The 22,803-nt window shown below is 52.0% G+C and overlaps 1 protein-coding gene across 1 annotated transcript in view; it reads left to right on the forward strand.

Annotated features, from left to right (window-relative positions):
* SIPA1L3 (signal induced proliferation associated 1 like 3) overlaps nt 1-22,803 on the forward strand; it is a 96,169-nt gene that overhangs the window by 4,733 nt on the left and 68,633 nt on the right. Inside the window, exons 2-7 of the mRNA XM_040633909.1 lie at nt 831-961; nt 8,921-9,109; nt 9,961-10,135; nt 13,180-13,283; nt 15,959-16,116; nt 21,337-21,913. Of these exons, the coding sequence (XP_040489843.1) occupies nt 831-961; nt 8,921-9,109; nt 9,961-10,135; nt 13,180-13,283; nt 15,959-16,116; nt 21,337-21,913 (1,334 nt within the window). The remainder of the gene's footprint in view (nt 1-830; nt 962-8,920; nt 9,110-9,960; nt 10,136-13,179; nt 13,284-15,958; nt 16,117-21,336; nt 21,914-22,803) is intronic.

Here is a 22,803-nt window from a genome sequence, read left to right on the forward strand (position 1 = left end):
ATAGCAGCATGTTTAGAGAAAGGGGGAGACAGCTGTTATTTAGGGAAGAGAAGAAGAGACTTGCTCTGTGATTCAAAGGTTCTATCACTGTAAGGAAAGAGTAGTTTAAGTGTCCTAGGTGTTATAGAAACATGGCTGGATAAAGGTGATGCTTAGGGGCTTGAATCATGGTCCCTTTTCTCTGACAAACATCATGCCCTGGGATGATAATAGCATTTCTTTCGTGCTTACTGTGTCCCCAGCCCTGTGCTAAGTGCTTCACGCTTAATAACCTATTTAATCTTGACAACCATGCCGGGAGGTGGGTCCATCCTTACTGATCCCGTTTTGCTCACAAGAACGCTGTGGAGCACTTTGAGCTGGGCCATTCGTCTAACCTAGTGGCAGACCCCGGATTTGAGCCCAGCGAGCGGCTCTCCAGAATAGAATCTTAACCACTTCACGGGGCTAATCGGTAGCTAAGCCAACAACGAACATTTGCAAATCTGGGATAATCATAACAAGGCTGGGTTTTTACATGCCAGACACGGTGCTAAGCATTTAATATTTATAGCTTCATTTCACCCTCACATCCACTCAATGAGTTACATCAGTGGGTAGCATCAGAGCCCCCCATTGCTCAGATGAGGGAACTGAGGCTCGGAAGAGTTCTGTGACTTGGCAGACGTGGCACAGTCAGGTCTTGAGGTCCGTCTATCAAGCGTGGCCGTGACCAGGCAGGTTGGTGTGAGCAGGATCCCACGGGTCACCTAAGAACCTGCCCCAGGCATGGCACATCACCCCTCCTTCCCAGAGAGCTTACTCTGAACTCCTCCTCTCTTCTCTCTCAGAACATGCCAATTACTTTGGTGTGGACGAGAAGTTGGGGCCAGTGGCGGTGAGCATCAAGCGGGAGAAGTTGGAGGACCACAAGGACCACGGGCCTCAGTACCAGTACAGAATCATCTTCCGGACCCGCGAGGTAGGTCTTGTCACTGTTGTTAGTCTGCACCGGGTTTTGCGGGCAAGTGCTTCCCCAGCTACATCTCACTTAAGCCTCCCAGTAACCTCCTGAGGGCAGTTCTGGTAGTCCCTCCATTTTACAGAAGAGAAAACTAAGACTCAGAGAAATTCAGTGACTTGTATGGGATCAGTGAATAAGGAGCCAGGCCAGGATTGGAATCTTGGAGAGCCCAAGATTGTTACCTGTGCAAGAGATTCACTCTGGTTAGCATAAGAAACAAAGGGAGAGCTATAAGGGATTCTTTCAGGATCATGAGATATCCTCAGAATGGAAAGAATTAAGGCAGCAAGCCTCGGGCAAGACAGGAATTGGGGAATCTCAGCCATAGCAGGCACTGCTGTCGACACCGTTCAGCTCAAAACACTCCCAGTGATTTCCAGTCTGAGTAGAGAAACCCGTTGTCCTGGTTTGGTCACAGGTCTTCACCTAGATTAAATATCAGCTGTGGCTAGGGAATGAGGCCTGCTGGGGGCACCCTACTCAATTAGGACTCTGAATTGTAATTGACAGAAATCTGTTTCTAACTGGTTTAAGCCAGAAATAGAATTCTTTGGTTCATATAACTGCAAATCCAGAGTAGGACTGGCTTCAGGCATAGCTGGATCCAGGCACTCAAATGTTGTCACCAGAATTCTGCCCCTTAACCGCTCTGCTCCTCTAAGCTCTGTTTCTTTTCTGCATTGTGAATGTCATTTTCTTCTCTTCTGCCACCAGCAAGCTCTCTCCATGTCATGGGAAAATGAGACTGGCGGCTCAGCTCTTCTGCATCTTTATACGTTCTCCTCCACAGGGAAGAGACACTTGCTGCCAGATCGGTGGGGAGGACTGTGATTGGCTCTGCTTGGATCATATGTGCTCCGCTGGGTCTGGGGGCAGGGCAGGACACTGTGATGACAGTTCCATCAGAGCCACCTGGAGAAGGCAGCCGGGGAGTTCTTCTGCCAAAAGAGGGGAGCTAGGCCTGCAAAAACACTAGAGACTTCCAAAAGACCCAAGTGAGGACAACCTTTCCAAAAAGGGGGTGGAAGTCAGCTGGACAGGCCCCGAAAATGGGTCTCCCGCAGCCCTGCATTGCCCCATCCCCCTTGTTCTTGGCCTTTGCCCAGACATGGGGACCCAGCAGGCTGCCGCCGCCAGGGGCTTTGGGTGTGGGGCCAGCCGAGCCTGGACGTCATCCAGACTGACAGATGCTGTACCGAGGGCCCCATCCCCTCAGTAAGACCCTCTCACTGAGGAGGAATGGGATGACACAGAGGCTTTGTGGCAGCTTAGAGGAGGCAGCCCCCAAACCTCATGCCCCAGACCACAGGTGGTCACCAGCCCCTCTATCTCCCAGCCTCCTCCCCCTCTCCTCACCTTTATGGCCAGATGAGCATCAGGCAGAATGTGAGGTGACAGCTCACATTGCATCAGATTGTGTCATGACATCCAGGGAACTGCTGGGTGAAATGACAACAATCAAACACAAATAATATTACAATTACTGTTATGTTGCCGATCTCCTTAACATTGTGTCACGTATTAGCTTTACCCTTTATGTATATTCATGCACTTAAATGTCATGACAGTTCCATGAAGGCACCGTTAGCCTCATTTCCGGAAGACGAAATAGGCTCAGAGAGGTTAAGGGACTTGCCCAAAGCAGCCTCCGGTAGGCGGCAGGGCAAAGAGTCCGCCTGTTCTCTAGCCCCAGCTCAGCTGCCTCTGGGATTCCACTGACTTGGCTCAGACTGCCCGGCAGACCCATTGCTGAGTTACAAACTCACCTCAGTGCCAGCGCTTTGGTGGTGGTGTTTTTTATTAATAAAAGTGGAATATGTAGAATGAATTTTTTAAAAACCAGCCTGCATTGCGCATACCAGGGCTCCTGAGACTTGGGTGAAGGGATGCTGGGTTGAGATATAATATTTTTGCTGTGTTTCCTATTCAAGAAGTTTGAACCAGCTTAGGGCTGTGCCGCCTTGCACCTGCTTCCGTCCACTTCCGAGCCCCAACACCCACAAAACTAGCCTCCAGTCCTCCCCAGGGTGGGCACGAGGCTCGTGAGGCTTAGGGCCACAGGTCTGGGATTCATCCACTCCGCAGAGGTTCTCTCGGGACCACTGTCTGCCAGCCCTGTGCTGGGCACTGAGGACACATGGTGAATAAGGCAGCAGAGATGTTTGTGGGACCGCAGTCTTGTGGGGGAGGTAGACAGTACACACATACTTCAGTAAATTATACAATGTGGCAGGTGGTGACAAGGTAGAAAGTAAAGGAAGAGCTAGGAAGTGTGAGGGGTGGTTTGATTTTTAGGCAGAATGGTCAAGGGAGGTCTCACTGGGAGGATAACTTTTGAGTAATGACCTGAAGGAGATGAGAGAAGGAGCCATGTGGACATCTGGAACAAGAGCATTCTGGGCAAAGGGAACAGCCAGTGCAAAGGTCCAGAGGCAGGACCATGTCTGGCACATTGGAGACCTGGTATGGATTCCTATTTTGGCCACTCACCAGCTGTGAACATGGGTACCTGGCTTCTCCTCTCAGAGCCTCCGTTTCCCCCTTGCGAATCCCAGTCTCACAGGACTGTGGTGTGGACCCTGCGAGGTTACACATACAGGCAGTGCCAGCACTCAGGAGAGCCGAGTGAAGTTAGTTGGCAGGGTGTCTCCATCTCCTGTCCCCTCGTCACATTCGAGGCAGGGCCTTTTTCTTTCCCTACATGCATGCAGGCCACCCACCGACTCAGCCTTGAGCCCTACTCCTTGTGGAGCTGCCCTGCTGGGCACTTGGGCCCGAGGACCTCCTCATCTGGGGTTGAAGGAGGGCAGCAGCCAGCAAGGTTTGCCTTGCCTCTTCCTCGAGCCCTTCCTGTGGCAGCGGCAGGGAGGACGGTCCCACAGTCAGCAGCAATAATAGCTAACACTCTCAGCACGTGTTCTTGCTGGACACTGTCCTAAGTGTTGCATCAGTCTCATGATGTGCTTCCCATTGTTCCCATTGTGCAGATGAGGATGGGAGGTTGAGGCCCAGAGAGAGAATCATTTGTCAGGGTCCCCAGTGGCAGAGCCGGCTTGTGGACCCAGGCTGCCCAGGGCCCAAGCCCATGCTCTTAACCACTCGGCACCCTGCCTGTTGGGTTGAATTTGAATTCTGGCTCTGGGAGTAGACAGCCCTGGGTTCGATCCAGCTCTGCCACTCACTGGCCATGTGACCTTGGACAGATGGCTTTGCCTCTGGGCTCCTCAGTTTCTTCATCTGTAAATAGGCTTTGTGCTGTTTGCTCCCCGTCTCCAGGAACGGCAGAAGGTTCTCTTGGACCGGCGTACAAGGCTGCAGGGCAGTGAGTGCCCTGGCTGTCACTGTCCCCCACGAGGTCCGAGGGCCATGCTGGGGAGCGAGGGTTGAGCTTACAGGCAGAGTGCTGTCCTCCTTCCACATGCACAGACCTCAGGCTCCCGTAAACCAAGGTGTGGGGTCCAGAGTGAAGGGCTCAGACTGTTTTCCAAGCCAGCAGGCCGGCCCGCCCCAGATGGCCACCCCCGGCCGCCAAGCAGACAGTCAAGTGGGCCCCCATCTCCCAGCAGATGGGAAGCACTGAGCTTCCCGCCAGGACAGGAACAGACTTGGAGCTGGGCCTTGGCACCACACGCCTGACCGTCAGCCCCTGCCCCCACCCCAGCCCAGACAGGATGAACCCTGGGCCAAGGCTGCCCTGTCCCGAGCCCATTGCTGGCCTCTCTCTCTCAGGACACAGGGAACCCCAGCCAGCCAGGGATGGTCTAGCCTCCTGACCCAGCAGGTTCCCCTTAGCCCAGAAAGCATGAGTTTTTGATAGGCTTTGGTTTCGTTAGGGTTAGAGGTTTGGACTTGTCTTTTCTTTTTAATTTAAAAAGTAACAGTCACTCATTAAGAATTTGATGAATGTCCACAAAGCATGGGACAGGGCAGGGCCTCCCCCTGAAGGGGCGCCTGGGTGGCTCAGTCAGTTAAGCATCTGCCTTCAGCTCAGGTCATGATCCCAGGGTCCTGGGATTGAGTCCCACATCAGGCTCCCTGCTCAGCGGTGAGTCTGCCTCTCCCTCTCCCTCTGCTGCTCCCCCTGCTTGTGCTTGCTCTCTCTCTGCCAAGTAAATAAGTAAAATCTTTTTTAAAAAAGAATTTAAGTACATAAGGACACAAAGTAGAAAAGGGAGAGTCTCCTCTATTAAGTGAAAAAAGCAAGGAGCAACAGCGTATTGACTAGGACCTCATTTGTGTTCAGTGGGTACCTCTGATTGTGTGTGTTTCTGGAAATAATCTCCAAAGCATATTGTTAAATGGGGAGAAAAGCCAACTGTATTTTCCTGTTAAAGGTTAAAACTATGCATATGGCTTTGTACAAACACATTTGACATGTGCGTATACATAATAATGGCTAACACACGTATTGAGCGCTCCCTGTATGCCAGACACAATGCGGAGTGCTGCACATGGACTATCTTATTGAATCTTTACAACTCTTGGAGGTAGGTGCTTTATCCCCATTTTATAGATGAGGAAACAGGCACAGAGAAATTAAGCAACTTGCCCAGGGTCACACAGCCAGGGAAGGGGTAGAGTCAGGATTTGAACCCAGGCAGACAGACTCCTCAGTAACCTCCCAGCAAACATTCCTGACAGGTGCACCCACCGCTCAGCAGAGAAGGGGATGCATCTGAGTCAGAAGCCAACATTGAACAACTTGTGCAAATCGAAATCTCCTGGCTTACATGGCCTTGAGACCTTCTTGCGGCTCACTTGACTGGTTATCCTCTGTGAAATGATGACAGGTGTCATTGAGGGTGAGATCACACAGGACCTTGCAGGCTGAGCAGGGTATATAGATTTTATTTGGAGAGAGATGGGAAGCCACTAGCCCATTCTGCGCAGAGGAGAGGCGTGGTCTGACTCAAGCTGCTGCGGGAAGAATGGATCGGGTGGTGGCGGGGGGGCAGCAGGGGGACCAGGAGGAGGGCTGTTATCACAGGCCAGGTAGGTGATGATGGTGGACAGGACCAGGTGGAGGTTAGAGATGGCTGGCCCCTCCTTGCATCCTGCCAGTGCCCTACTTATTATCCCCAGCAGAAAAGGAGAAGTTGGGAGCTTTTCAGGTCGTGGCTTTTGGTCCAGTCTTCAGAGCCAGAATATAACGGGAGGCCACCTGTCTCTAGTGCGGGAGAAAGAATGAGGTGCAGGACCACGCTTCCCCTTGGGCCCAGCAGAGGGCGCTGCGGGCCAGCGTCAGCAGGATATAAAAACACTGATCCTGTTGGTGCATTCATTAAAATCTACAGTCCCAGGGCGGCCCAGACCAGCAGGGCCACCCAGACCAGCAGGGCAAAGCACCGTCATCATTGCTTTTCATGATCTTTTTTCAAGATCATGATAAGAGAGACTTGTCTATTAATTACTGGGGCCAGAACTGGGAACTCCCAAACACGAGATCATTCCGTTCCTTCTGTGTACGCCTCTTGCCCAGGTCCTGTTTGGAAAGGGTGGGCTGTATGCTTAGAGGCAATGTCATGACACATTGTTTTTGCCACCTCTGTGTCAACATGTTGACTTAGGGCCAGCATGTTTTCCAGTTAACACTGATCCTCCTTAGTCTTTAAACCATAGTCTCAAGTGTGTTCTGGGTGCTTGTAGCAGTCCCCTCAAGGAGGATGTTTTTCCTGGTATTGCTGCAGACCCCCCGTTGTGCTGTTTTGGGGGACTGGAGCTGCAGGGCCTGGCCCTGCCCATGGCATCACCTGATGGCCAGCTCACATTGTGAATAGAAGCCAGAGCTGGTGTAACGGGGACATGAAGCAGCGGGAGGTATCAGGGCTAGCGGGGTGTAAATTGGTACAACCACTTGGAAAACTTCAGTAAAATTAAAGATTAACATGCCCGGTGACTCAGCAGTTGCTCTCCTAGGTATAAACGCAAAAGAAAATGTGTTCGTGTGCACCAAGAGGTGCTTCTGTGAGTGTTCCTAACAGCAGCGCTCGTAGTTGTCCACCACTGGAAGCAGTTTCTGTGCTCCACAGTAGAATGGATTGGATCCATCGTGGCAAAACATCAGCTTCTCACAGCAACGTGGTCGAATCTCATATCCATGGCCTTGAGAGAAAAAATCCAGATATAAAAGAATACAAACTGCATGAAGCTCAAAAACAGGCAGAAATAAATTATGGAGTTAGAAGTTGGGGTAGAGTTGGCTTTGGGGAGGAGGGAAGAGGTTTCAGGGGGCTGAAAATATTTATTTTTTGATTTGGTGGTGATTACCTAGGTGTTTGCTGGGTGATAATTCCTTTAGCTATGCTTACATATGTTGTGTACTTTTCTGTATGTGGATAATGCTTCACAGTAAAAAAAAAAAATTAAAAACCTTCAAAGAAAAAAATCATGAGTTTTGGAAAAGTCAGGGCTGCATTGGAATCCTGGTTCTGTCACTTAATTATGGTGGCCTTAGAGAAGACACCTAACCTCTCATTGCTTCAGTTTTCTTTTTTTTTTTTAAGGTTTTATTTATTTATCTCTTGAAAGAAAGCGTGTGTGTACATGCGTGCACAGAGGTGGGGCAGAGGGAGAGAATTTCCAGCAGACTCCCTGCGGAGTGTGGAACCCAGTTCGGGGCTTGATCCCATGACCCAGAGATCATGATCTGAGCTAAAATCAGTAGTCAGGCACTCAACCGACTGAGCCACCCAGGTGTCCCAGAGCTGCAGTTTTCTTATCTGTAAAATGGAGATGACAAAACCTCCCCTGAACAAACCTATACATTTAGTTAGATAATTACTCTTGTACCTGGAATATAACATAGTCAGTTGCACCTTCACAAATGTGACTTTGTTATAAAGGTGTATCAGTTAGAAACTGCTTTGTCTGTAAATCTGAAAAATCTGACTAACCATAGCTAAAACAAATAGAGGGTTGTTTTAATTCTCTAATGAGAGTTCTGGAGGTAGGCAACTGCAGAGATTAACTTCTCCATGGTTTTCTTGTCTCTTTCCTCGTGATCACGAGATGGCTGCCACAGCCCCAAACCTCTTATCCTCACACCAATGTCCTCAACAAGAAGAAATAGGCAGGTGGAAAGGCTTTCCTCTAACTAAGGGAAGCACATGTGCCCAGAAGTCCTTCCCAAGCTGAATTCCCCTCACGTGTCATTACCTGGAGCTAGTCATGTGGCCAGCTATAGGAAAAACTTGGAAAGCACCATCTGGGAAAGGGCAATGAGATGGCCGTGATTGGCTTGACTCAAGGTTTTCAAGCCTGGCTACGCATCAGAATCACCTGAGTGATTGAAAAGACTGTGTGTGTGCGTGCACACGTGCATTAAGTATCCACCTATATAAATCTGAATGCATACATGCACGTGTGCATACATCCCTGGGCCCCACCTCAGACGAACCATGTTATCACGATAACATGTGCACATACTGTAACAAAGCCAGAGTGCTCATTGGGTACTCTCCTTATGGAGCCTGTTTTATTCATTATACTTCTTACTAACCTGACATAATCTGCTCCCCATTTAAATGCCAGTTGGGTGTGGGCAGGGGTCTTTGTTTCGTTCACTGCACCCAGAACAGGGCTGTACTTCGGGGGCACTCAGTTGGTATTTGTTGACGGACAAAGGTGTGCTCCATCCTTTGTCTCAAAATCTTAACCAGCTTAGTCCTCTCAGCACCCTTCAGGACTGTGATGCCGTCACTATACTCATTTCATGAAAGAGAAGCTGAGGCCCAGAGATTTGAAGGTGGCTGCTCGAGATCACACGGAGGAAGCAGCAAGTTCAAATCCTGGTCCAAACCCAGGGCTGGCCCTGGGCCCCAAGCTTCTGACCATCGCACACTTTGCTCTGAGAACAGGATGCTGTTCCCTTCCTGGGTCCTGAGAGCTTCCTGACCTGACCTTCCCTTCCTCAAACAGCTCATCACCCTGCGGGGCTCTATCCTGGAGGACGCCACCCCCACCGCCACGAAGCATGGGACAGGGCGGGGCCTCCCCCTGAAGGACGCCCTGGAGTACGTCATCCCCGAGCTCAACATCCACTGCCTGCGGCTGGCTCTCAACACTCCCAAGGTGACCGAGCAGCTGCTGAAGCTCGACGAGCAAGGGGTGAGCTGGGGGCCAGAGGGGGGGCCACTGCAACCCCATCCTGGTACCTCTTTCTGTCTTGGTCTTTTTTTTTTTTTTTTCTTTTTTCAGAATAGAGACCCACCTAAGCTACTTTAAGTAAAAGGAGGGATCTATTATCAAATTCCAAGGGTGCCAAGAGCAGGGATGTGACAGGGCCTCAGGAGAAAAATGATCTGAGGATGAGACAGCCACTGGGCGTGCGTGTGTGTGTTCGTGTGTTCCCTCCCCCTCTCTGCACACTGGCTTCCTCTGCTCTGTCCCCCCACAGTTCTTAGAGTGTCTATGAGAATGACAGCTACCTGCAGACCCCAGTTGGCTGACTCTCAGTCCCGGGAGAGCCTCTGACTGGCCCACGCTTAAGCCAGCTGTCTGTCCACGGTCCAGTCACCAGTGACCAGGGGAATGAGCGAGACACAGATCAAACATGGTGATTGTAGGCCCACCCCCTGAAAACAGTGTTGACTGTACTGAGCCCCGAGCCCATGAGAATTTCCTTTTGCAGAATCTTAGCCAGTTCCAGGCCACCTACTGTGGCCAGCCAGCCAAGGCCACGGTGTCTTACTCTTGGGAGAGTGGCACGGCCCTCTACAGAGAGAACAGGAGCTGGCTGCACGGACACCTTGTTGTGCTTCTCTGGAATGGGAAGGAGGGAGAGGGACAATGGGGACATGCCCCCGTGCCTTTCTCCTTCCTCTCTGGCTGCGGCGCTGAATGGCTGTGGGACCCCAGCAGCTCCCTGGATGCCATGCCTGAGAAAGCCCCTTTGTTCCGCTCCTTCTGACATCCCCGCTCGCGGGGCCCGCTTCACAGAGCTGCTCTCGCCTCTGCAGCTGTGCCGGAAGCACAAAGTGGGCATCCTCTACTGCAAGGCTGGCCAGAGCTCCGAGGAGGAGATGTACAACAACGAGGAGGCCGGCCCCGCCTTCGAGGAGTTCCTCTCCCTGATCGGGGAGAAGGTCTGCCTGAAGGGCTTCACCAAGTATGCCGCCCAGCTGGATGTCAAGAGTAAGTGACGAGGTGGCCTCACATTGAGAGGGGGCGGTTAGATCACGGGGGGCCACCACCGCATGCCCACCCCGGGGGCAAAGTCACAGGGCCCGGTGGTACCTGGGTAAGGACGCAGGGCAGTGGGAGCTCTCAGCCTCCACTGACGGGGACGTGGATAGTGTGACCACTCTGGAAAACAGTAGGGCATATTCTAGTAAAGTTTGTAGATACAGCACCTCCAGGGGTCAGCAGTCACGCTCCCAGATGCATCCTCTGAGAACTCACGCACACGTGCGCTGGGAGATGAGGATTCATGACCCAAGGGGCCCAGCGCGCACGGGCAGAATTGTGTTTCGTACAGCACAGTGCTGTGTGACAGTGACAGCAATGACAGGAGTCGCAGGCGTCATCCTGGACAAGGGCGGCATGCTTGTCGGTGAGCATGGACAGTGACCTCACAAGAGCGGGTACTGAGTGATGCCTTTTACACAACTGTTATTTTTAAAGCACACTCAACAGTGTATGGTCTCAGGGGGTTACTCTTGCACAGTAGAACTCTAAAGACAAGCGAGGCAGTGATGGACACGACGACGTTCAGGGTGGTGGCCGCCTCCAGGGAGAGGGTGGATATAATAGAAAATGTACGTTATCATGGAGAATTGGTGGTGGTCGGCTTCCTATAAGGCAGATGCAAGAGACAACATGTTCCTTCCAGCGTTTCCATGCATCCATATGCACGTATGTACATAGTATGTGTACATAGGACGAATAGGATGGAAGTATTTCATGGCAGTTTGGGGGGATGGAAGAGCGATGTTGTGGACTCACATCACAGCTCCCTGGGGAGAGGCCTGACTGCCCAGCGTCCTTAGAGGGGCGCCTTTGCCGGGTTAGTTGCTCTGGCGGAGTCGGAAAGCCCTGTGATGGGGCCCTGGCCTGATCACCGGCTCTTCTCCTCACCTTGCTGGCTTCGGCTTCCTCATGGGGAAGACGGAGGCCCAGGTGAGGAAACCAAGTTGGGCACGATGACTGGAGCCTTCGCTGGGGCCTGCGTCTGTCCTGCGTCCATCGAAGGAGGCAGTGGGAGGAATAAGATCATTGTGCCATCGCTGGTTTAGGGATCCTGGACCGGTGGCTTTGCCTCCTTCTGCCTCAGCTTCCTCATCTGTCCAGTGAGGCTGATGGTGGCACTTACCTCAGGAGCACAGTGGTGAAGCTACCAGACCCAGCCCTCACCCCGTGCGGGACCCTGGGCCTGCCCGGCCTCCCCGAGCTGCCGCATCCACTCCACACCCGGCGCCCAGGAAGCCAGTGGCAAGCGTGAGCGCTAGGACTGTGGTTCTGTTGCTCCTTCCTTCAGGTGATTCCTTCACCGCTGAAGGGCCGGTGCCCTAAGAAAAAGGAACAGACTTGTTATCCCCCTTCTCAGACAGATGCCTGCTCCTGGGGCTCAGCGTCCTGCCCAACGTGGCGGCCGTCCTCTTGCCCCCCTTCCCTGACTTGCTCTGAGGATCAGACGCCAGCGCAGCACCTTACAGAGACTCCTAACGCAGGCGCCAGCTGCTGCCAGTGTCCCCAGCTACCAGATAAGGATGCCCTGGGCTTGCAGCCCCCTAAAGGTCACCTGGCCCCGGACCTGGCTCTAGCGCTGGCTAGTGGTTGCTTCAGTGCCCTCACCGGTCCCAGCTTCTCCCCACAATGTAAGGCCACTCTCGGGCTGTTCTACCACTGTCTCCCCAGCACCTGTGGTTAACTAAAGCTTGGTGGCCCTGAATGCCTGAAAGGGCCAACGAATGGGCCTCCTGGGGTGAACGTGACACCCTGGAGATCCTGGCAGCATAGTTCGTGGGTTTGCTCCTTTGTTCAACAAAAACCTCCCAGCCTTTCTCCCTGGGCAGGAAGGAGCCATTCAAGATGAGAGGAACATGCATGGGGAACCTGATCTTAGGTCCGAGTGGGGAAGGGGCCCTGGAGAACATGGCCTGTGGCCTGAGAGGGGTGAGATGGACTATAAGAGGCAAAGAGGGAGCAGGAAAAGCATTCCAGGAGAAAGGAACAGCACATGCAAAAGCCGTGAGGTCTAAAGGCTGTCGTGCAGGGAATTAATGTGGAGGATGGAATGAGGAAGGCAGGCAGGACCCACTTTGCAGGGCCCTCAGGACACAAGTTTAGGGATGTGGATGCTTCCTATGAGGAATGTGAAACCCTTAAGAGCAGCACCGAGTACTGTTAAGAAAACACTGTGGAGTCAGCCTGAGTTCCAGTCCAGACTCCACTGTGCCTTGCAGTGTGACCTCAGGCAAGTCATTCCCTCCCTGTGCTTCCGTTCCCCCTCGGAAACCTGGAGCCAATAATCAGATGTGCTCCCTGGTCACAACCCCCTCCCATTGGGGGCAACTAGTATCCTGACTCTCATGACTGTCATTCATAGTTTTGCTACCTATAGATGCATCTCTGAATGTAACTTGTTTGGCTTTGTTTTGAACATAATGTGAATGGAATCCTACAGTATGTGCTCCTTTTGTGTCTGGCATCTTTCATTCAGCATTATATATGTGGATTCACCCATGTGGTGACTACGGCTCATTTCAAGGCTTTGTATTTTTCCACAGTTTGAGGATACCAGTTTGTTTATTCATCTGTCTGACTGACATTCGAAGGCACTCGTTACCTATACCGCAGGGCACGTGTATGCGATTTCTCTAGGTTATGATCCTAGGAGACGAAGTGCTGGGCCGTCAGTTAAGCCGATCTTCAGGCTTAATCACTAGCTATTACTAAGAAGTTTTCCAAAGTGGTTGTACCAATTTACACGCCTAACAAGCCACAGAAGGGGATCCGGTGGCTCTATATCCCCACCTGCCCCTGCTACAGTCAGACTTTGAAATTTTTACCAACGTGTTGGGTGTGTAACAGGTTTCCTTTTTACCTAAATTTATTTAATTTTAAAGAGTGGAGTTAAGTGCAAACATCAAGCTGAAAATGAATGCAGATGGCCTGTGGGACGTGGCACAAACCCAGAGGTTGGAGAAACGTGGTGCTAACTGGTGTTTCTGTTGCAGCTGACTCCACGGGCACCCACTCCCTCTACACGACATACCAGGACTACGAGATCATGTTCCATGTCTCCACCCTGCTCCCTTACACCCCCAACAACAGGCAGCAGGTCAGTGGGGCCCAGGGCGGGGGGGCCCCGCATGATTTCCAGTGGATGCACAACTGAACTCCAACTCACTCTCCCTCCCTGTGGCTGGTAGCTGGCTGCCTGGCGGGCATTGGCTCTCCTGCTACCATCCCGTGCAGCAGATGGGGGCCTATGGCCTTGGAGACCCTCCACACCACGGTCCTGTCACCTAGGGGATGGAGGCTAGGTCATGTGTCGTTTGATACCAGTGTTTTTCTAGCTGTTCCTTGGCCACCCTGCTATCATCTAGCTACCCAACTCAACAGTCTGTTGTGTCATCAGGGGTCCTGTGAAAAAGAAGAGTGAATCAGTAAACATTATTTCGACCAGAAGTAACAAAAACACAAACCAAACTGGCATAAGCAAAAAATGAGTCTTACTGTGTGGTGTAACTCTCAAGTGCCAGGATAGGGTTGACTTTAGGTATGGCTGGATCCAGGGGCTCAACAATGTTAGGAATCCTTTTCATTTCTCCCTTCTGCTTTTCTTCATCGTGGCCTTCTTCACAGGTCTTCCCAAGTAGTGGCAAAGATGCCCTCTGCTCACATCCCACCAGCAGAGCCACCCCAGGGAGAGAGAGCTGTGCCTCCCTGGCGTCCCAGAAACATTTCAGGCCTGACTCTTGTTGACCATTCACTTGCCAGTCCCTGGGCCTGGGGCGGGGATGGAACTAGCTGACTGGCCAAGCCTGAAGCACGTGTCCACCCCTAGGGAGGGAAAATGGGGTCAGCTCAATGTGAAACGTTGACAGGGATCAGGGAGGTGCTTTCCCAAAAGGGATGGACATGGCTGCCAGAAGAAGGAAGAGGTACTAGGTGGGCAAGAGCAGCTAACGCCCACTTCATGAGGCTCCTCTCCTAGACATGCCATCCAGATGCTGTCCTGAGACAACTCTTCCTAGTTTCTAAAGAACAGAAACCCCACAGACCTGTGGTTTAGGAAATGCCTTTTTTTTTCCATTGGTACAGATGACATTGTAGATTTTATAGACCAAAAATGGTCAGATCGGAGTGATCTCATAAGGTTAACCTGGTAACGTTCTGTAAGAGCGTTGGTCTCAGAGTTAGCCCTGAGTTTGAGTTCTTTCTTTGCCACTTCTTAGCTGTGTGATCCTGCCTCTCCGAACCTTGGGTCCCTCCTCTGTAAAATGGGCAGAATGATAGCACCCATGTCTTGGGAAAGGTCCCTGCATGAGGCAGAGCCTAACATCCAGGAGGGGCGTAGGAAGCAGTCCCTCATGCTGGGTATTTGGTAGGTGGGGAAAGCTTGGCTTGCAGAGTCAAGCAGAAGTGGATTCAAATCCTGGCTTTTTCTCCCCATGACTGAAACTGAAGGCAAGTCACTTAACCACTGGGAGCCTCAGTGTTCTTATCAGTAAAAGGGTAGGATGAGTTCATGCCTCACAGGATTGTTGTGATAAGATGAGCTGGCCTCTTGGAGACCCAGTGGTGAGATGCCTCGCCCGGGGCTGGCCACAGCAAATGGGTACTTTACCTAGCAATGTCACCGGTTTAAAGCACACATAGAGAATAGTTCCGTAGTGCGAGTTGTGCCACTCAGTGTAAGTGTGTCTGGATTCCACATTCTGGGCCATTTCGTGTCAAGCTACACGGGACGCCCATCTGTGGACCTCACGTTTCCATCGTGGATTCCTGACCATGGCAGTCCCGCAAAGGCTCAACTCGTGTAAATAGGAACACTGTAATGTCAGCAATTAAGTAAAACACCGTCAATACGTCATCACCTATAAAGGTAACAGTCTCTTTGTTAGAGACTTTGAGAAACAGAGAGGACTGGGCTCCCGTGGGCCAGTCCGAAGCCACAGCTGCCCCAACCCTCCCAACCCTAGTATCCGGGGCAGGGGCGGTGGTGGCCTGGGATCGGCCCTGCCGGCGGTGTCCCGCGTGCCACAGTGGGCTGTGAGCCAGGCCCAGAGCAAGTCAGCGTCTGCCAGCCCATGCCTACCTACGGTAGATGTTTATTGAGCACCTACTGTGTGCTGACTCTGCTGTCAGCACTAAGCACACAGCAGTAGGCAACGAACAAAACAGACAAGTGTCAGTGGGAAGGAGCAGACAAGAAACAAAAGGAAGAGGGAAAAGCCACCATGTGCTCAGTGTCAGTAACTGTTGAGTGAGGCAGCAGGAGAGTAGAGATAGGGGCTGTCACAGGGACCCAGCAGTCAACAAAGGCCTCTGTGGGAGGGAGGTGTTAGAGCAAAGACCTGAAGGAGGGAGCCCCGTGGGTCCCTGTGGGAGGAATGTTCCAGGCAGGGGGAACAGCCATGGCAGAGGCCTTGAGGAGGAAGTGTTTCTGGTGCAATTGAGGAGCAGCAGGAAGCCAGTGTGGTGGGAACAGAGTGAGCGAGGGGGAGCGTGGGAGGAGATACCAGAGAAGTGGGAGGGGGGCAGATGGTGTTGGGGGCCCCCTGGGCCATGTGGGGACTCTTCTACCCTGAGTGAGGCGGAGCCACCAGAGGGCTCTGAGCAGGGAGAGACATGATCCAACCCAGGTCCATGGCTCCCTCTGGCTGCCTGTGGGGACCAGACCGGGGAGGAGTGAGAACCACGAGGTGGTGGGGACGCTGCTGTGAGGGTCCTGGCAGGGCCTTCAAGCCAACCTGTAACGCCCTCCTCTCCCCCATTTCCATTTACCAGCTACTAAGAAAGAGGCACATAGGAAACGACATTGTGACGATCATCTTCCAGGAGCCAGGGGCGCTGCCTTTCACCCCCAAGAACATCCGCTCACACTTTCAGCACGTCTTCATCATCATCCGAGCTCACAACCCCTGCACTGATAATGTCTGCTACAGGTACGCACCCCTGCACGGGCTCCGGGGAGCAGCCCGGGGATGGCCCCCCAGCCCTGCCCCCTCCCCTGCACCCACAGGAAGTCACAGCAGTGGATTTCCATCCCCGGGCAGCATGCAGAGAGACAGCCAGCAGTTGGCCGCCTGTGTGTGCTTCACGTCCCCACTCCCCACATGTCCTCACATCCCCACACCTTCTAGAGAGCGATCCTCAGTCAAAAAGGGGTATGGCACCCCAGTTTTGATAAGGAGACCATTAGGGATTCATATTTGCCTGGAATCTTTCGGATGCAAGTGACAAGAACCCCTCCTCGATCTGGCTTAAGACAGGCATTTGTATATATTGGCTCTCCGAAATGACAGGTTCAGGCGTAGCTCGACCTTCTCCTCTTTCCTGTACGCTGCTTCATTTGCTGGCAGATCGAAGCTTAACATCCTCCCAGCTGCAGATCCAGCCAAAAGAGAGCTTCACTTCCCGGGAAAAGAAGCTCCAGAATTGAGGCTCGCTGACCTGCTTGGGGGGTGAGGAGCCCATCGTAGAGCAAAGCCATCGCCGTACCCGGGCGGGGCGGGCACAGGGGCTGAGACACAGGAGTGATGGCCCAAAGGAAAATCAGAAGATGGAAGGATGGGGGCAGGGCAGACACCCACGCACACACGCGCCACTCTGGATATGGAACTGAGGTTTCGTTCACAGATCAGCAGGCAGCACAGGCCTCAGACCCATTCGGCATCCTCCCCAAGGGCCGGCTCTCACCCCGGGGAGCGGCCAGCAGCCAGAGGCCAAGCGAAAAGCTCTCTGGGTGTGGGGTGAGGATAGAACTATAGTCCTTGGACGCCACCTGACCGATGACCATGTGCCAAGGGCGCACATGTTCCTGGAGTAGCACTGCAGACTCTGGGGAACTCGCTATTTTCCATTTTTTTGAAAACGGTTTGAAATTCAAAAGATATAAAAAGTAAAGCAAAGTCACAGTCCCCCTCCCACCCCTGCCCCCACCCACTCGCCCTGTTAGCAGTTTCTTGTGCATCCGACTGTTTCATACATATGCAGGCAACTACTTCTAAGTATTCGTTTTCCCCTTGTTAATACACGCGGTGCGCGTCACACACACCATCCTGCAGCCTTTGTTGTTCTGCTCACTGATCCTTAAGATCTCTCCAAACCAGTACATAAAGTGCTTTTTCAAATTCCTTAGGACCGCGTGACTTGCCATCGTGTGGATGCACGAGAATCTTCCCCCTTCGATGGGCATGTGGGTTGTTTCTTGTCACCCACTGTCCACTCCGTCCTGCATGAATAATCTTGTTTCTGCTCTCATTGCACATGCGTCCAAGTAGACAGCTAGGAAAATTCCTAAAAACACGGCTACGGAGTCAAAGGATATGTGCAGTAGGTGCACTGGTGGTCCTGGCGGATTTGCCAGAACCTACTATTTTCTTCTGTTGGTGAGGTGAAGGAGAGACGGGAGGAGGGTTCCACCACCGTGCAGTGAGTGCGGTTAGGAGGGCCGTGCTGAATGTGCTGCCCGGGTGGCTGCCAGGAGCCAGCACACTGCACGGCAGGGCCTCCAGGCGTCAGCAGGCCCGAGGCCCCCTCTCTCCTTGCTCGTTTTGTTCCTGGGACATGGAGCAGTAGCCACACTCGCATGATGTCCCACGTTCCTCGGGAGCTGGAAGTTAGCCGTGGTGAGGGAAGATGGAGTTGTTCACATACACACACAACCCAGAGGAGAAGGCCACCTTCTCCCAGCGCATCAGAGGCAAGGCTTGAGCTGGGGATGTGGGGTGAGCCCTTCCCCTTCCCCCGTTCCCCTCTCCTGCCTGGGCTGTCACAGCAACCCACGGCCGACCCCCCCACCTGTCCAGGCCAGCCTTTCCATGGCCTCCAGGATGCTGGCTTTTTTCTGATTTACAAACCCTGGTTTTTTTGTTCTGTGTTGTTTTGTTTTGTTTTAAAGATTTATTTATTTATTTGAGACAGGGAAAGAGCACACGCCCCACGTGAGCAGGGGGAGGGACAGAGGGAGAGGGAGAGAGAGAGTCTCAAGCAGATTCCCAGTGGAGTGCAGAGCCCATTGCAGGGCTCGGTCTCACAACCTGAGATCATGACCTGAGCCAAAATCAAGACTCGGCCACTCAGCAGACTGTACCCCCCAGGCATCCCTAAACCCTTTGTTTTTTTACAGTTTAATTTAAAATATTTTTATTATGCAATATTTTAAACATTCTGAAAAGCACAGAAAATAATATAACAGACACCCATGTGCCCACCATCAGATTTAACAGATGTTAACATTTTGCCATATTTGCTTCAGCTCTCTTTTCTTTATTTTTAAAGAAAGAAAATGTTAAAGACACAACCAAAGCTGCCTGCCCTCCGTCCCCGTAGGCAGCTGATCCCCGAGAGACCACACCCTGCCCCCACCCTTGTACCCCCATCATGTCCCCAAACACATTTCCATCACAGCACCCATCATGCTGTAAAAACGACTTCTTGGCATGGCCCTAGCCTCCCTTGAAGGTAACCCCATGTCACATCCCCCTCTGTGTATCTGTCATGGCACGGGGCCTGCCATCTAGTGGGCCCTAAAGACATTTTTGCTGGCCAGACAGATGCCTGGCCCAAACATCATAGGCCCTGAGGAAATATTTGTTTAAGGAATAACTGAGTATTCTGGAAATATTTCCGTCTCCTGGTTGTGTAGCGAGGTGCCATCCTTTCTGGTTCCAAGTGTGCTGTTTCTGAGGGGCACACCGGCGTCCCTGCAGCCTGTGTGCTGTGAAAACCCAGTCCCGCCTGTTGGGACATAAGGGACCAGCTGTTCTGCTTGTCCAGAAACCTTCAGCACCTTGTAATTTCATGATTCTTAAAATCATGAATCAGGATTATGGGAAATCCCAAAGTCTGTCATTCTAAGCAGCGAGGTGCTGACTGGAGAAGTTGCAAAGCTGTTCACATCTGTACAGTACAGTGTGGACACACTGTGATTTAGAAAGACTGGCCAAGTTATCTCATCCCTCCCCCAGGCTGTAGGCAAGGCCTTACCCACATGGCTTTGCACAGAAGAAAACCTGCCTGGTTTGTGTGGCCTTCGAAGAACCTCACCCGTGGGAAATGCCTTTTTCTGTCAAACCTACAGAAAACCTCCTGTGCATTGGTAGAAATCTGTTTCTTCTTGGTCTGTTCAAGTCATTATTTTTTTTTAAAGATTTTATTTGAGAAAGAGCACAAACGGGGAGCAGCAGAGGGAGAGGGAGAGGGAGAAGCAGGCTCCCCGCTGAGCAAGGAGCCAGATGTGGAACTTGATCCCAGGACCCTGGGATCATGACCTGAGCCAAAGGCAGACGCTTAACCAACTGAGCCGCCCAGGTGCCCCTAAGTCAGTATTTTAATCAGTAGTGAACACCTGTGCTGGTGCTGGGGGATCAGCTAAGCTCCAGGTGGGACCTGCCCACGTGGCACTCCAGAACTGGGGAAGGGTCGCTGGACCTGAACAGTGGAGGTGGTGAGCGAGGGATCTGGCCTGACCCACCTGGGGTGTGCAGGAGCTCCCTCGATGGTCTCTGATCCCTTCCAGTCCTTTCTTTGTGGGGCAGCCATGCTGATTCTTGCAGATCGGTAGTCTGTTGGTCACTTGCTAGCACCTGTGTCCATCATGGACCCTCAAGAGGCAGATGCCCCACTTGGGTTTTAACCGAAGATGAATGAACAGGCTACTCACAGGCAGGCCTACGTTAAGGGAACCAGTACAGAAGAGTGAGGCATCCAGGGACCAGCCGCAGCAGCAGGGAGACATACCCACCGCTTTGGCTTGATGAGGGTGGAGAGGATGGGAGAAGTTTCTGGAAGCTAGAGAGAGCTAGGCTTTGGAAGAGGGGCCACCAGACAGGAGCTGCGGCTGTGAGTTGAAGGATCAGGGACGGCAGCCACTGCCACCACCCCCGCCCAGCAAAAAGGCCATAAAGAGAAAGCAATCCGCCAGCCTTTCTCTCCTGTCCCCTCCTGTCGCCTGCTGCCGCTTCATAATGGCAGGATTCACTAGAAGCCAGGTGAAGGTGAAAGCATGCAGAAACTCACCTTCCAGGGCACTGAGCAGGGCAGAAAATGGCAGAGACCAGATCTGGGGGTTCAGAGAGTGAATAGTGAGTCCAGATGGTCAAAGGATGGCTTGCTCTCACGATCAAGATGAAAAGTGCTAACATACCATGAAGGCCCTGAGAGGCCTGGCTCCCATCCCGCTCCTCACTGGGCTCAAACCACCCCAGCCTCATCTTTCCCAGTCAGGCCTTGTACGTGCCGTGTCCACTGCATACAGGGCTCTACCCTCAGCTCTTCCTCTGCCTCCCACTCAGCCTCAGATCCCAGCATAATTATCACTTCCTCAGAGAGGCCCTCCCGGATTCCCCCCGTAGCCCCCCCATCTATATCCTGTCCATCTGTTGTTCAGTCTGTACCCCGTTCCTTTCTTTGTCTTTATAAGTTAATTTGTAAGTGTATGTGTTTGGTATGCATCTCCTCCTGGATTAAAAGCTCTGGCGTCAGGGACTACTGTACCCCCAATGCCCAAGAGAGGGCATCCCAGAAATGCTTGTCACACAGAGGCAGAAATGTTACACTGTCCCACTTGTCACGTGGGGGCCAGGGTGGGGATGCTAGGAGTCAAAACCCGAACAAGACTTTACACTGTGTTTGGGTTTCATGGCATATGTTTTAGTCGGGAATCTCATTATTTAAAAATTATTCTACAGTTGGGAGAGAAGCATTAGGAAATCTCTCCTAATGCCGTGCTCACACAGTGAAGTTTTTGTGGAGGGTGAATACAATGCTCTTTAAGAAAATCTTAGGAAGCTGATTGCTCACTCATTGACAGTGACTCCTTCCGGTTTTAATCATCATCACAAAAACAGCGTAGCTCAAGATTTGCCAAACTGGAATCTACCACATAGTTTATATGTATGTGGTATGAGAGTAACTGAAATGGAACAGTGCTGGGAGAATTATTCTTGGAACGCCAATGGATGTTCTAACATCTGTCAGGAAGTAAAAACGCATGTATGTGCCCTAAGACTGTCTCATTTCCAGTCTAGTTGGCCAGCAACTTACTAGTTAGATGTAGATTTCAATTCTTAAAAAGCAAACTCCTATTTCTGATCGCATATTTACTTTCTAAAGGGAATCTCAAGTGCTTTTCTCTCTACCACCTATTTCTCCCTCCTCAGTATGGCTGTGACCCGATCCAAAGATGCTCCTCCTTTCGGTCCCCCGATCCCTAGTGGAGCCACATTCCGCAAGTCTGATGTCTTCAGAGACTTCTTGCTGGCCAAGGTCATTAATGCCGAGAATGCTGCACACAAGTCGGACAAATTCCACACCATGGCCACCAGGACCCGCCAGGAGTACCTCAAGGACCTGGCAGAAAACTGTGTCTCTAACACACCCATTGACTCCACTGGCAAGTTCAACCTCATCTCCCTGACCTCCAAGAAAAAGGAGAAGACAAAAGCGCGGGCAGGCGCTGAGCAGCACAGCGCAGGGGCCATCGCCTGGAGGGTGGCGGCTCAGGACTATGCCCAGGGGGTAGAAATCGACTGCATCTTGGGGATTTCCAACGAGTTTGTGGTGCTCTTGGACCTGCGCACCAAGGAGGTGGTGTTCAACTGCTACTGCGGGGACGTCATTGGCTGGACCCCAGACTCCTCAACACTCAAAATCTTCTACGGGAGAGGGGACCACATCTTCCTGCAGGCCACAGAAGGCTCTGTGGAGGACATAAGGGAAATCGTCCAGAGACTGAAGGTAAGGGAGAGAGCTCCGCAATGGTGCAGCACTTCTGTGCTTTGGCCAAGGCCTTAGGGAACCCCCTCTGCCCCCAGCCCGTCAGGCCAGGACACTAATTGGCTCCAAGGGAGTCAGAATTGCCATTTACATACTAGGGGGTCTCATGGGCCCTGCAGCCTGGGTTCTTTCTGGAGACAGTTTGGACCATGCCCATGCCATCACCTTGGGAAGACAAAAGATAGATTTATTCACTCTAGAATCTTGATGGAAAATATACGTGCATGCTTATGTTCAAAATGTAAGGGTACTTCCTGGAAGAATTAAAATAGAATGAAAAGCTTCTGAGCCATCGAAGGATAGGGCATAAATGGGACAGGGCAGGGGGTGGTGGAATATAAGAAAGCATTCTTAAAAAAACAAACAGTTATATAGCAGGAGTAATTCCGTATCTGTAATCACAATAAATGTGAATGGTTTAACTTCCTCTATTAAAAGACAAAGATTCACAGTCTGGGTAAATTCTTACCGTAAGCTCCTGATAGGCAGCTCAGGCTCAGACTGTTGGCCAAACCAAGAGTGGCAGATTGGTTTCAGGTGACAGCTTCGTAGATGGTGGCCTGAATCATGGTGCTGAGAAGCCTCAGGCCACATGGGAGCCTCGCGGGAAGGAATGCTGTTGTTGGCGATGGGCTCCCGGTGCGTTTCACAGAAGGCCATGTCATATGTGTGAAATGGGGAAGGGAGCCTAACACAGACACAGGTTCTAGAGTCACAAGGCCTGGCTTCAGGTCCTGGCCCTGCCGCTAGCCAGCTGTGTGACCTTGAGCCAAGTTCTTAACTGCCGTGTGACTGACATTTTTCAGATGTCCCCACTTGAAAAATGGGAACAAAAATTACCCTACATCATG

This window comes from Ursus maritimus, unplaced genomic scaffold (assembly GCF_017311325.1).
Source record: "Ursus maritimus isolate PB19 unplaced genomic scaffold, ASM1731132v1 scaffold_19, whole genome shotgun sequence".
In the NCBI taxonomy this organism is placed as follows: Eukaryota; Metazoa; Chordata; class Mammalia; order Carnivora; family Ursidae; genus Ursus; species Ursus maritimus.